Below are 15,489 nucleotides of genomic sequence, written 5' to 3' on the forward strand. Positions count from 1 at the left end.
TGAACTTAAACAATCCCTTTAATATAACAAACATATCCAACTTTCAAATATAAACTGGAACCAACTAACAAAAAAGAAACTCGAAACAACTTTCTGAATGCCAAAAAGGGCTTATGCAAAACAGTGCACATTTATTCGAGGTATCGTATCCATGAAAACAAAACCAAAACAAACCCGACTGTCTACATTTAAAAAGAATTTTTACTTAGCAAGGCAAAAAGAAGTTAGGTGGCACATACAGAGTAAACAGATGTAAACAGGGTAAAAGTACAGAATGTTAATACCAACCAACCCAAAACTTTGGTTATGAAAACTGAAATAATCCAATATATTAAAGAAAAATAAACCAGAGCCATGCAAAATATTACTTGTTAAAATACATTCATCCATGTGGCTAAGTGAAAGTCACAAGCTAGTGAGATGGATTTAGAAATGCAGTTTTCCTTCTTTATTTCCTTAGATTGATTGTCACTCAATTTTCCACTGAAGTGGAATGGCTGATGAAAAGCTTTCAGCCTTCTTCAACACACTGGTAACTGAATTTCTGAAGACTCCAAACAGGTGTTGCAAAGGAGGTTTAGGTAACTGTTTTTATGATATAGAGTGACATACAACCTCACTCAAATGCTACAAGCAAGTGGTGCATGATCTGTTACCATTCTGTAAGGCAAAAGCTTGGAGAACAGTCAAGTTGCTCCAGATGGAATTGAAAGATTTTCGAGTTTCTCCTCACAAGAGCAGTGACAATCTCCATGGTAAATCGGGCAAGCCACTTAACATTTTATTTGCAACACAGAATATTTTGGCAACCAAGATACATTAGAGGCATCTCAATAGTGACCTGCAGTGCACGTGCTTTTCAGAAAAATCAAGTTTTGTTTCAGATATGCATTAGGAGCTTAAACAGCACACTGCTTTTCACATTGAAGCAACTGTACCGATGCCATCCGTCTTCGATATGCCTACAGGTCTTTCTTGTCTTCTGCTTCATTTAAACTGTCCTGAAAAGAGACAGATTAAAAATATTTCTTTATGTTTGGCAAGATCAGAAACCATTGACTCCAGATGCCATATTTTGTCCCCTTGCAGTCATACCCGATTTGTTCACCATGCACCCTTCAAAGCTGTAGTCCCACCCATACTACCCCACATAACACATGCGCTTCTGATCCTAGCACAGTCACAGCCGTGCAGCTGCCTTCTGCTCTCTGTTCACGTTACAGCTGAACTGTGCAGCAACTCAGCCGGAAACATTTTCTGCTATCAACTGATTTATCCTTAGAAGCTGCATCTACTGTGTGCTCAGTACCTTCTGTTCTTTCCATTCAGAAGTAAACACAGAAAACTGTAAAGATGTGTGTTCTAGACCACAAGACTGTTCGAAATGCCGCAGGACTACTACGGCTCATTGCACAGTGAAGCACAACAAAGATAGGACATGCATGGTGGTCTTAACTCAAACACAGAGATCAGCTGAGCAATCTCTGTAAGAGTATAGGGTGAGGCTGGTAATCAGTAAGCGGCTTCACAGAATACAGGAAAAAGATTATAACCAGCTCAAATTTGCCTTTTTTGGTTTTTATTTTATTAATACAGGACCAACAAACAGCTCTTCTTGAAAAGCAGGTCACCATAATTTTGACATCAATCATGTATTTTCTCCCAAGACTATTACTTGCAGACAGACTAACTTTCATTTTTATTGAACTTTGGTTGAATTCTGAGGCAGATGTCAGGCATGGAACATGCCAACACCTGCCAGACAACTTAAAAAAAACAAGCAGGGCTCCCAGTTCTACCAGGAATAATTACTGTATATATTATGGGTATGATAGCCATGCGCATATGCAAACCCAATCAAACTGCTAATTCAGCTTTTGCTTGCTATGTTTCTTTTTTTGTTTTGTACTTCAGTTTGAATTTTTATAGTAGCCTGTTCTTAGCCTAGGCTGTTTGTTGGTTTTGTTTCTTTTTGTTCTTGCATATCAACAGTATTGCAACATTTATAATCCAGTATTGCAAAAGCATGTTTAAAGAGCAAACAAAATAAAATTACTCTTATAATTGATGTATATACCATACACACACTACTCCGATCGTTTTCTTACAAGATTTCAGTTTGATCGTCACATGCAAAACTATCTGAATCTTATTTCCCAAGTGACAGCAAAATCAAGTCTATTGATGACGTGAGCTTTGTCACCTGACGGGCAAAAAAAAGAAAACGCTAATAGCTTTGCTGCCCAGTCCTTGAAAAACAAAATTCTACTATTTTGATGAAGTTTGCTGCCCATTGTAACTTTATGCTATACTAAAGATTTCGGTAAATTCTCTTGCATAATAAATACCCAACAGGCATAATTTTGCTGGTACAGTTTCAGAACATCGTGCTCATATAGCAGTCCAGAACCACCTACTTGAAGCTGTTCATATTCTTTCATCAGATGATCATATTCTCTTCTAAGGCCTTCAGACTGCTTTTTAACTGCAGTCACTTCATTATTTGCCTTCTGGAGAGCTGTAAAATATCAGAATTAGTGCTTTAATTATTACTTGTGTTCCTGCAGTTCCTCAGAGCCCTAGTTATGTATTAGGGCTCCACTGCACTAGACAGCCCTTCCTCTAAAGAAAGCTTAAGTTTAAAACAGAGCATCGCAGACGGACACAGGAAGAGATGTGCAGGACAGGGAGGGGAAAGAGAATGACTTGTGTTCAGGAAGAGCAGCACAAGGGGCAGGAAGGGGCTGTAAAAAAGGTAAGGACAAGACCAATAAACTCTTGACAGAGGTGACAAATTAGTGACGACTACAGTGTTCTGTCACATTGCAGAAGACACTTCTAGAAAAACAAAACTCTACAAGCCCAAAACCAAAACCGTCAGTCCTCTTAAAACAAAGAGGGAACTCAAAGACAAGATTTTAGCAAAGCAACTGAGGCCATCTATAAAATGGCAGGGGGAAGAGAGAGATAATACATTATTATAGGAATATAGACACCCCCCCTTTACACCCTGTTATATATTTTACCATGTATGAATTAATTCTTTAGAAGCATCACTTTATGGATGAGAAGGCAGAATGATGGTGGTAGGATAGACAACTGTGAACAGGTTTTTAACATGAGAGAAAGCAATTATTACTCTACTCACAATCTCAACAGCAATAAACTGAGAGCATGTCTATGCTACAGTACAAAACAGCCCAGGACTCCACAGGGGCTAATTTACAATGCAGGGTAAATCAGCACACAGTTTCATAAAGCCATTACTCCTAAGCTGTTATGTAAGCATTCAAGTAAAGTCATGTAGACATTTTTATATTCCTTTGCTATAGGTATCTCTGGTATCTTTATATTTCTCTGCTGTAGCAGCACAGGCATACCCCAAAATTTGATTTATTCATGCTAAAACAGAGAAACATTGTTAACAACCTATAAGGCTGCCTTACATAGCCACATTTAAAAAAACCAAATCTCGATGGTACAAATAAAAAAAGAAACATTTCCAATTTTCCTTGTTCCAAAAGTGTGGATCTGTCCTTCCACTGTGAGCTCCTTGAGACATACTGTTCTTTCCCAGAGACCTCCAAGACTCTCAAGAACTGCAGCACCTCTGTAAGATCCTGTTCTCAAAAGATGAGGAGCTAGATGTGTTTTTTGTTAAGCACCTAGCTACAAGCACTCTGCTCTGAACCATGGTTCTCTTTGGGAGCTAGTTCCTGAAACATCAGGACACAAGACATTTGACCACTCTCCTACATGCAAAGAGGAAGACTCCCTCCCCCAGCATTTCTGCTATTTTTAATTAATTGATTTGAATGTATAGGTTCAAAAATCATTCTCATTTTAAAAGTCTACAAGTGATTTTCGAGTAATTTTCCAGCCTGGAATTCTGGTCTACTGAAGTTAATTACACTAATGTCTATTGATTCCAAGATGGTCAAAAATTCATCCCATCTCTTTACATCCTTTCTTTCATTTCCATACTCTTACACAGGTATCCTTCACCCTAATGCATTCTTGACAGCATCAATACAAAAAACATTTTCTAAAGGTTTTGGTATTTGGAATAACCATGATTTCCACACATCCAACAAGTCAAACCCTATTGCATTTACTCTCTCTCTGATCTTGCTACTGTTTAAAATATTCAACAGTAAAATTTGGAAATCACTCTAAAACTTGAGACAACTTTATAAGCTTCTAATTTTTAAGCTGTGGACAAAAAAAAATATGCATATGCCATTTTGCCTCTTCAAGAATCAGCGAATTAGCTAAATTTTGCCTTTGTTTAAACATTCTTGTACATAGCTATAGTAACAATATCTCCTTTCTGAAGAAGTTGTAACTCAATGTTATTGATCTAATACTATTTAGCTGTTTACAAGCAGCAGCACAGTACTTTAGTTGCAACTAAAGACTACTGTATCTTTAAAACATGAACAAAATATCTAAAAGTATCTGCAAACCATGAAAGCAAACAAGCCACTGCATTGTTTCAGTGTTTTGACCAAAACAGATGTATGACAGTAATACCTCACCTAACCCTAGAAGATGAAAAAGCAAAGAACAGATTGTCCTTTCCACCTGTGTTGGCTATGGACAAAAAAAACAAAACAAAAAATAAAACCCAAAAACAACCCACACAAAAAACCCAACAAAAAACCAAAATCAACCCCACCAAACCCAGACTCATTGCTGTTGGGGCCACACAATAAAAAGGAGCATCACATCTCTGACAACATGAATTCCCCAGTGCGCCAACTTCTCTGGATGTCTTCTTGTCAAGCAACGGAGACCGTCCATACATCATTGCTCAACTACTTTGCCATTGCATTAACACTGCAGCGCAGCCAAGTTGATCGTACAGGTATATTGTTTGTCATATGGATCGTATCATATGAACACTGATCCAGCAGAAAACAGAAGATCCTTTGTGCGCACAATACAGTCAGTTATTATTTCTGGCTTCCATCTGGCCTGTTACTTTGCCTCACAGAAGACAGAACAGCTGGACTGGCCGCAAGCAAAACCCAACAGCTGATTGTTCCTACCAAGTAAATGCATGAGCAGGCAGGAGGTGAGAACGCTGCTTCTAGGTTAATGCAACTAATGAGAGGAATAGTCAGTAAGTCCCAAAACTGGAATCCAGACTCAGTACTGTGAGAGGTGGGCCATCCTTTTTCATTCCTACCACTTCCCTTCAAAGAAAACTCAACAAAATATTCTTAGGGCAGAATATCAACAGAAGACATTTATGGAAAACTTTATCCCTTTACATTTAATGTCTGACTGGAGGTCCATAAACTAATGTAACATGTACAGTCTGGGAGATGTAGAGAACCTGTCCTTCCCTTACCACATTCTCTGTATCCTGTTCCAGGATAGATAGTTTACTTCAGATTCCTCTAAAGTTGAAGCAGGATGAGGAATAAAATTGCTCTGAAGAGGCTACCACAGCCCAGTAGCTGTAGCATTTATGTTATCTTTTCATTTCAACAAGGGTGGAGAACTGAACAGTAAACCAAAACTAAACAGCAAAAAAAGCAACCAATGATTCTTTGGGCATTTCCCTGCACAACTACTAGTCCTGGTCTGACTAAATCACTTGAGTTACAGTGCTTGCTACTAAGGAAACGATCTGGAACTTAAATTAGCATTGCTCACAATAGAAGTCTAAAACCAAAATGATTTGGACTAGTTTAAGACTAAGAAATATCCCTCTCTTTTAAGATCCTTCAAATTGAGAAAGAGCTATTCACATTTAAGAATTTAGGCACTGACGGGACAAGAGGTTTGCCAACAAATACGCTGTAAAGCTGGGAACACAACTCCAGTCAAGTAATTCCATACTAATTCTGAATTCTCTCCTTAAGATGTAGTGGTCAGATAAAGTTTAAAAAGAGAAGGCAGGACCAAAAAATTACACACAAATTTGCTCCAAGTACCTTTTGCAACCTCAAATGAAATTGTTACAAAAGGGATGTTACAGCATCTTCAGATGGCGTAAACAGCCTTGTATAACAAAACCATGCCCTTTGAATCAACAAATATGAATATCGGCTCTTGTTGCATGTGACATCGTGCAATGGTTCCCACCAAGGTTATGATCTCACAGTTAAAAAGTAGAGTAAGATGGACTTTGTTTCTAAACCTCCCTCTGCCATTGGCTAAATAACATGAGACTGGGCCAATTCTTTTAACTTGTATCTCCTATTCCCAGCTTACAAAGGAAAGCTGAGAGTTTGGGTTTTTTGGGGGGTTTTCTTGTTTGTTTTTGAGAACTGGAGTGCTTCAGTGGAGCTCAACATAAATACAGTTTTCATACATGGCACTAGCCTGCCTCGCAACACAAAGGCCGAGCTGAACTCTCACTGGCAGCAACAGTTGTATGAGGTGTATTCCCAGTGTCTGTATTGTTTATCTTTCTAACACCTAATAATCTTAGTATTTAAGTCAGAGTTGTACATCTGTACCTGCATACTTTCTAGAACAGTCAACAATTAATAGCTATTTCAAAACCAGCCCTCCACATGAATTGTTGCTCTCTTACTCCTGTCTCCTACAGCACTATGCAACCATGAAACAAAAAGCACTCGTGACACATTCTGTACCCAAAACAAACCTCATTAAAGGATGCACGGAAGTTTCATCAGAATTTCCTCCTGCGCCACTGTACGCCTATGACAACAATATATATAAATAGAGAGTATTTTCAGAAAAAAATTTCTGAAGTTTCTGAAAAGTTCAAAAGCACCTAAATGACTTTGATGAGTCAGTACACATTTCACAAAGTGAAATCCTAATGGCAGAGACAAAGAACTGGTCTTTGGGTTTTGTCTCGGTGTGGCAGTACAGACTCAGCTCAAAGATGCAATAAGGTCACAGCTCAATAACTGCACACAGGTGCTGGGGACCGCAATGCCTGTTATGCCCCATCAGATGCAGGTAGAAGCTTCAGGTGTGTGTCATTTGCCATGAAATACTGTTGGAAGAGTGAGGGGTCAACGAGCTGGATGGGGGTCTGCCACCAGTGTGTTCTGCTGCAAGCCTTGATCGATACTAGTTGTTCTGTGTAAATTTCTGTTGTGTAAATGAAGCTGTAGCCTTTACCATACACCAGGACAGTGTCACCAAAAAAATGACCCGAGATAGAAAGTGGAATAGTACAGCATTGCAGAAGACTGCCCAAAGCGTCCCATAATAATAATAAATGGACATTTCACACATCAGCATTTCCACAGCGTGGGATCTGTGAGCGAGAAAAGCAAGTTAACGCACCAGAAGTCCCATTCCTGCCCCCAACCCAAGGATCACTGTAAGGACAGCTGCTTTATGAAAATTCTCTCATACTGATGACTGATGTCATCTCCAGTTGCAAATAGTTTGTTTTCTTGTAGATTTTTGGATAATTTTCAAAACTATCAAAGTGAAACAATATCACAGCATCTTCTTTCCCCAGAAAATCCCTATACATCTGAAATCAGCAGCCATACTGAGAGCCTTTAATTATCTGAATCAACATTGTTAGCAATTATGTCTAATGTGTAGCAGGAGAAACATTCTCACATCTGCACTGGGTGCTCCTAGGAGTACGTATATTTATTTCTAGGTATCAGTGAGACATTTTTCATAATATACAAGCGTATCAATAAAATACCATCTTGGAAGGCTTCTAAACAGTCATGTTATTACATGTCCAGGTATGCTAAAAATGGATTTAGGCTCTGAAAGTGCTAGCCCCACTGCTGGGTGCCTCTAAAGCCCCCAGTATGTGGGTCTGCAATAAAGTAGTGAAGAACTAGCCCCCTTTCCTGCACTTCCACAACAGAGCAAAAAAGGGCATTAAGGGGGATAGGAAAGTCAGGTCTGAAAAGAAAACAAATTTGGCTAAAAGCTTTGTCACTCATTTCCAACCTTTGTTCAGATTTTAGTAATTTCACTACTCAGTCTCTTTGTCTTGTATTTTCACTCTTCCTCCCCACCTGACCAGAGCACAGTAGGTGGTGAAACATCTTCGTAACTTAGGACTTCACTTACGGTTAAGTGGACAAAAAAAATAAGGTAGACTGCATTTCCTCTAAAAGGTAGAAAGCTGAAGAACTAGAGATGAGTCTCCTGAAAGTCTGCAATAATCACTGTCTACACAATAATTTCAGTCAGAATTTCAGAAAGAGGAGACATACAGTATTTTCTCTGCCAGAAGTTGTAAATACTGGATCAAAACCTTACAGAAAATTTGGATCTCCCCTGAAGTCACGGCACTAATCTGACACTAAGCTGCATTATTTAAATGTGAAGCAGACTTACATTTAGGACTCCTCCTGGGTGCCACTCTATTGAGGCAACCCACCTTTCAACACGTGGCCTACTATAAAGTGATATATCAACCTATCACCATGCATAAGTAGCTTAACAAATGTACCACACCAGAGCAATGGATATTTGAAACTGCTCTATGAAAGACTACATTTGTTTTTTCATCCAAGCAGTAAAAAAAAAAAATCCAAAACCCCAACCAAACAAGAACAAAATCCAAATTTATGACTCTTACTGATACTATAGCTGAAAAACAAACAAAAAGAAAGCCCCAAAAAACCAAACCAGTAAAGTTTTCCTTTTTATGCCAGTTTTGCCTTGTTTCATTACTCGGTGACACCCCCCACACTCTTTACTCCCTTCCCCCCCCAAATACCCCCAAAATTTCACGGATTGGAGTTTGTGGATACAAAGGAAAGGTTACTTTAATCATGTGAGATCAGTGACACGAAACAAATTGTTAAAAAGAGGTAAAACAAGCTTTTCCATCTCAACTTTGATAGTGTGTAATGCATTGCTCAGTTGCGGAAGCTTCAAAAGAAAACAGTAAATTCGATTCACGTTAAATCTCTAACACTCCATAGAAAGCTGTGTCTACAGATGTGGCTATTATCAAGTACTTTAAGCTTTGTGGCTATCAGTTTGCACAAAATAATAAGAAATATTAGAAAATATTAGAAAATATTTCTTATATTAGAAAATATAAGAAAACTTACAAAAAAATAAGATAGACATACCTTAACACCATCTAGCTGATGATGGTAGTTAACGTAACCATGGGGCTTTCTGATTTTGGCAATGAGGGGGATGGCATCAGGGGAAGAGTTGTAAATACTTTCCTATTCATTTCTTAAAAAGACCCTCTCCCCCACTTTCCCCCCAACAAAAGACTCAAGCATGCCTTAATTTATACATCTTTTGGATGGACAACAGCCCACAGGGAGAACACAGCTGAAGCAGCATGTGGTAAATCTATTTATTCCTTAGCTTTCTCTAGCATTCCTCACTGAAAAGCTTACATTATATTACTGTTACATACCACCAGTTAGTTTAAATAAAACATATGCATTTAAGTTTTTCATTGATCCTGTCACTTCAAAGGCAGTTTCCCCCCCTTTCTTTAAGAAAACAGCAGGAGAGGGAAAACCCACAATCAAACCTGCCTGAGAATGTGAACTAATGAGACCCTCAATTTAAAGATTCTTGTTGCTTCAAGCCCAGCTGAAAACAGCTGTTCTACAGTTCTCGTTCATCTTCCCAGTGGACAATGAAAAATGATTAATGAAATATTTGTTATTTTTACAGCTTTGTAGCAGTGCCATGCAATATGAAAGCAGGGCTATGTTTTGATGACAACATGCTATCTGGTACCATGAAAATCTGTATTTTGCTACAGTCTGAACATCTGACTAATGCTTACAAGGTCACAGGCAATGTTATCTTAAAAACACTAATTTCAGATGAGTAGGCGTTCACACACCTTGACAGATCCCAGTAAACTAGAACCAAACAGGTAAAATCTGCTTCTATCTCCATTGGGGTTGCCAAGAAAGCAGTTTTGACAACCTAAACCTTAAACATGGAAGCTGCCAACAAAAGTATTATGTTACAAATTGCAAGGCATGTTTCCTTGTAGACATTAAAAAAAAAAATTAAAAAAAAAATTAAAAAAAAAAAAGCTAACACCTCTGCTGCAGGAGATATATAAATTCAGAATACTAGTCAAGGACTTTTCTGCTATCTGACCGAAACCCTACTTTATAGGAAAAACCTCAACCACATACTTCCCCATTTTATACAGGGAGAGTGGCTGATATGTCGACATGAAAGATCAATCTGATGCCTATAAGCAACCTGCAATTGATTCCATATCCTGGTCATGTTGTTGATGAAGACAAGTCAACACCACTTAAATCAGTTCAATTTTTTAACAATTACAGTTTAACTAAGGTGTTCAAATTACACTGTGCACGTTTTCATAATGAAAACATTTACTAAAATATGGGGATGACAATGGCATATTTTTCCAGTTCCTAGTCAAATGTAAAGAAACCCCAAGCCAAGTGTTCTGTAAACTGACGTAGTTAATGCTATGCCTAGAATAAATTTTTGACATCCAGTGTTGAAATCATCTTTTTCTTGATTGCAAAGAAGTCGTAACCAATACTTACCATCTGACGTCTTCTGTAGTTCTGCTTTCAAATGTTCAACTTCCTTCTTCAACTTTTTATCAGTTGCTTCTGCTGACTCTTTGCTTTTACTGCTTCCTTTTTCACTCAAGGCCTATTAAAAAACAGAGTTGCTACAATTAATTTTGTTTTCCTTAGTCTGACATTAATGTCAAACAACCAGAGAATGTCAGCCTTGACCTTGCAAAGTGACAGGTTTTATCAAGTGCCAACACGAAACAGGCAGATACTCAGCCATTCTAGGGGAAAACAAACAAACAAACAAAAAATGCTCAATGTTTTAAGTTGATAGTAATGGCATACTTGTAATAGTATGGCATTATCTCCTGTGTAAAAGTACTTTGTATCTATGCCCACAACTTCTATTTAGGTTATAAATGGCTTTTCCAGAAGACATATGCTGGGACTGCAAGTGACAGAACATTGCCATGTTTATGTGCAACTTGTTCTAACAATTTATTCTGATTTAAATCATGTAGTACACCACAAATCTCTCCTTGTAGGTTTGCAGCTACTTCTTCAATCTTCAGAATACCTCAATACCCAGATTAGATCTCCACTGAAATTCAAGAAAAAACTAGGAAAAGATTCAGGAAGAGCCCTGTAAATACTAGACACAAAAGCATTATATTCTCTGTACTCTGAAAATGTTGGCACTACTATACTCATGCACACTCTTATCATTAAGGCAACTGCTATTGATGACAAAGTATCACACATTAAGGATTAGACCCCATAATTAGACCCCTTGCTCATATAGCCTCTATTATCCAAATCAAGCATCATCTCTGTTACGAAAATGGCAAAAGAAGTGGTAGATGCTTAATGGGAAAAAAAAGTAGAACAACTGAGATGAACAGCTGTTAGGTGAACTCGTGACATCAGAGTTTACTGGGCACAGGTGGGAGCAGAGGGGAAGATTACTTTAGGAAGAAGGAAAAGAACTGTTTATAAAGACTGGTAAACAATCCAAAGAAAAGAGCTGAAGAAAATTTTCCAGAAGCAATTTAACCAAAGAGCAGAGATTGCATTTGACTGCTGGTAACAAAACCATAGCAAATTTGTCATGAAATCGGCCACAGATTGCCTTCTTTACTTTGTGCTCCCCTCTTTCTATTAATACACAAATAGTTTTTTCTGTAAACTTTTATCCTAAGTCCTGTGCTCCATGAAACCTCTGAACAGGAGACAGTGCAGACCTAGCACGCTAAACGTACAGTATTTACACTTAGAGCCAGTGTCCTATATGCAATTGCTCCTGCCTCTCCCTGATGGTGGAATGAAGCATGCTTGTAAATGAACACAAATGCAGGGGCCAAGCCACAGAGGAACCTGTCATAGTATCTCTATAAAGTTAAAATAAACCAATTCTGAACACTTTGCATCTCCAGCACAACGGAGATCCAGCCACAGCATGCTGTCTGTACCTGTGACCACCGCTGTTTTTGCAAACCATGCAATCAAACACACAAATAGAAACAGACAGGAATACAGTTTCCAGTTTCTGGCTATCACTTGCAAGCAGCTAAGAGAATGTGTTGCTAAGAGAATGTGAAAGCAGAACAAAAAGAGGACTTTTGGCCAAATCCCAACAGGACAGGGCAGGGGGGGAGTACCAGTATGCAGCAAAGAGACAAATTCCATGGCTGAGGGAGGCAGTTTGGAAGTCTGGATTATTTTGATAAAATACCAAATCCCAAAATTTTGGAATCATTTCATACTTGGGAAACACCGAACACACACTCTCTAGTGATCCTTGTTTTATGACACTTATCAAACAATTGGATTTTTTTGCATCCCTTCCAGTACTTTTCGTCCAGAGTCTGTTCTCTTTGTCTGAAGATTTATTACAAAAAATTTACAGTGCTGGTAACCATAGACACTGCTCCAGACAAACTGGAAAAAAACCTGTACACACCTGCAGTGAATTTTGTTTTGACAATGTGCCAGACTGAAGAATGCTGTATAAGTCTTCATACCCTGGATATCTGCACTCTAGCTTATGGTTCAATCTCTTTCAACAGAAGTCAAACTAACCAATTACGAGAAAAGATTTCATACATTTATCTTTATTATCTTTGCCGACTTCCCTTCCTGCATACAACTGTATATTGAACCACAACAGACAAATGATAGCTTAGTTTTCTCCATTCTTCTCATAAAAATAATATATTGGTGGTTCTTTTAAGTAAGAAATTTTTGGTAATATCCTCATTAATACTATGGCAGTGCCTTACTGAGAAAGGAAGGTATTAGGAAATTGGCTGACCCACCATAAAAATAGATGCAAGAATACAAAATACCATAAATACAAAAGACCAATTTTACAAGTTAGAAAAGACATTTCAGGACTGGAGCAAATCCAAAATTTAGAAGAGATAGCCAGCACAAAACCAGCTATATTGTAGGCTTTTCTGTACTAGACTGCTATAGCCCTGACCTAAACAGCCAACTGTTTAGGACAAAAAGAATAAAATTGTCTCCTTCTACTTTGCTATGATTAAATTCAAAGATGAATTTAAAGATACTTTGATGAAATTTGTACTGGAAAGACAGAACTTCATTTATTCGGATTAGTTTCCTTTATTAATAAAATGCTACTGAAATTTGCATTCAGTATTCTGAATTAGGTATTTTAAGAACATTACTCTTCCTTTTTCCACCAGAAGAAAAAAAAATGAGCAAATATTATTCAGCAGCAAACCATCCCCAGAGTATTTTGTACTACCTACTTGCTGTATAAGAAAATAACTAAAGAAGTTCAAAGATACCTCCTGCAGCCTTTCATTCTCCGCCATGTATTTTTTGGCTGCTTCAGTAGCATCATTTACTTGCGTTTCCAGAGCTGCGTGAGATGCCATCCCTTTTGCCAACTGAGTAAGAAGGGTAATAGTACGTCTCAATACACTGGTGAAGAAACACAGTGAACAGCACAGTAATTCACAGCACAAATTAAAAAAAAAAAACAAACAAAAAACCAAACCCAAAACAACCCTTTTTTCTCTCCCTCTGCATTAGATGTGAAAGCAAAACCACAAGAAGACTGTTTAAGCACCTGAAGGGAAACATCCAGGCTCATCGATGACAAATAATAGTAAAATAGGAGACTGAAAAGATTTTCATCCATTAAAAATCTGATTTTTACCGATACAGAACCTCCCTCTTCCCAAAAACCCACAGCCTTTAAGGGGTCAGAGGCTTGCTTAAAGGCTGAAATACTCTTACATGACCTAGTGTTTTAAATAGGATGGATCTCTGAATACAAGACTCAAGCGACATGTTATGGTAATGAGTACAACGCAAAAAAAAAAACCCAAGACAACTTTATAAAAGGTCTTACAAGAACAAAATTAACAATGTCAGCATATTAATCTTCAAAGTACTCTGTCAATACTGTATAAATCAGAACATGCATGAATGTCAGCACTCATATGGCACCTCAGATCTAAGCTTTGCAAATACCTCCCTTGATTTGATCTAGCGATTGCCTCTTTGCACCACTACTTTCATTATTCATCCTGGAGTCTTTCAAAGCAGTATGTTGCTGAATCAAGAAAGGCCAAAGCAACACTGAATTAAATTAACTCCTGTAATATAACTACCTCTTCAAAAGAAATTTGAAAATCCAAGTAATTGGCTTTTTCACAACTGAAAGTGTATTAATAGACCTTTTGGCTTTCAAGGTAAGCTCTCCTTCCTGCTTTTTCATTGAAAGTTCATTTTCTTCCTTTTTTGGTTGCAATAAAAAAAGTTAAAGTCCCCATGTCACTACTTTTCCAAGGGTTAGCATGTTTTACTATCGCTTATTAGTTTATAGATGCAGCAGTCAGGAGTCAGTAAAACATGATTACTAAAACAGAATCACAGAACCATATAGGTTGAAAGGGGCTTCCAGAGGTCATCCTGTCCAAGCTCCTGCCCAAAGCAGGGACAAATAGAGCAGATTGCTCAGAGGCTTGTCCGGTTGAGTTCCCACCATCTCCAATGATGGAGATTCCACCGTCTTTCAGGGTCCCTGTTCCAGTGTTTGACGGCTTTCCATAGTAGAAAAGGTACCTTTAACCACAAGTCAGAATTTCCCAGGTTCCTGGCCTGTTGCCTCTTGTCATTCCTGTGTGGATCCACTGAGAAGAGCCGGCTCCATCTTCTCTACATCCTACCACTATCATCTCTGGTAACTATGACCCTCCTCTTTTCTGTGCAGACAGTTGGTAGATGAAGGCTCAGCTGGCCCAAATACCTCCACTGATAGGAGGTCATTTTCCTCACCTGTACTCCATGTTCTGCAATTGCTGAACCACAGATGGAGAAGAGTTTTTGTTGTGTTGCCAGAAGTGACAAGCTTCCATCCTCCTCCATCTTGGGAATCTCCATCTACCACTTCTGGAATTCTGCTATTGGTTGATGTGCTAAAATGAATCAAAACTGACCCAAAGGATGAACCAGGGGCATCCAAGTACTATCACACCTACATGTGGTCTTAACTTGGTTGGGTGATGGCAGTAGCAGTGTAGGATAAGGCAACGCAAAGAACACTTTTTTCCCCCCTTCTCTGACAGACATCATGCCTGTTTAATGGATAAGCAAAATGGCTCTACTAAGAAAAGTCCTTTGATCTAGCCACTGCTGTAGGAGCATTTATTTCTTCTAAATCTTGGTGAAAGGCCAGCAGCCCAAAAAAAGGCCTTAAGCAAACCTCTTCAAGAGCAGAACTTCTACCCACAATAAAATCTACTAGGGCCACCTGACAAGCTTTCTTCCGTGAAAGCTGAGTAGGAGTAGGATCCTGGGGGACCAGCTTCCAGCTCTAGTGTAGGACACAATCCAGCTATTCCTCTCTTGGAGCAGAGATCACAAACATACTTGTGCATATTTACTTAACCTTTCTGAAGGAAGACAAAGAACACGATACATTCCTATCACTATTGTGCAAGGCTACAGCCACCTTTGTTTTTTCCAAAGTTTTCCTGCTCAAGTTTTGTAT

The 15,489-nt window shown here is 38.5% G+C and overlaps 1 protein-coding gene across 1 annotated transcript in view; it reads right to left on the bottom strand.

The window, feature by feature from the left end:
* BCAP29 (B cell receptor associated protein 29) overlaps positions 1-15,489 on the bottom strand; it is a 23,177-nt gene continuing 7,688 nt past the window's right edge. Inside the window, exons 5-8 of the mRNA XM_082308228.1 lie at positions 13,277-13,412; positions 10,488-10,599; positions 2,418-2,518; positions 1-1,001 (exon numbers count right to left, since the gene is read on the bottom strand). Of these exons, the coding sequence (XP_082164354.1) occupies positions 963-1,001; positions 2,418-2,518; positions 10,488-10,599; positions 13,277-13,412 (388 nt within the window). The 3' untranslated portion in view covers positions 1-962. The remainder of the gene's footprint in view (positions 1,002-2,417; positions 2,519-10,487; positions 10,600-13,276; positions 13,413-15,489) is intronic.

This window comes from Platalea leucorodia (assembly GCF_965183815.1).
Source record: "Platalea leucorodia genome assembly, chromosome: 4".
Classification (NCBI taxonomy): domain Eukaryota; kingdom Metazoa; phylum Chordata; class Aves; order Pelecaniformes; family Threskiornithidae; genus Platalea; species Platalea leucorodia.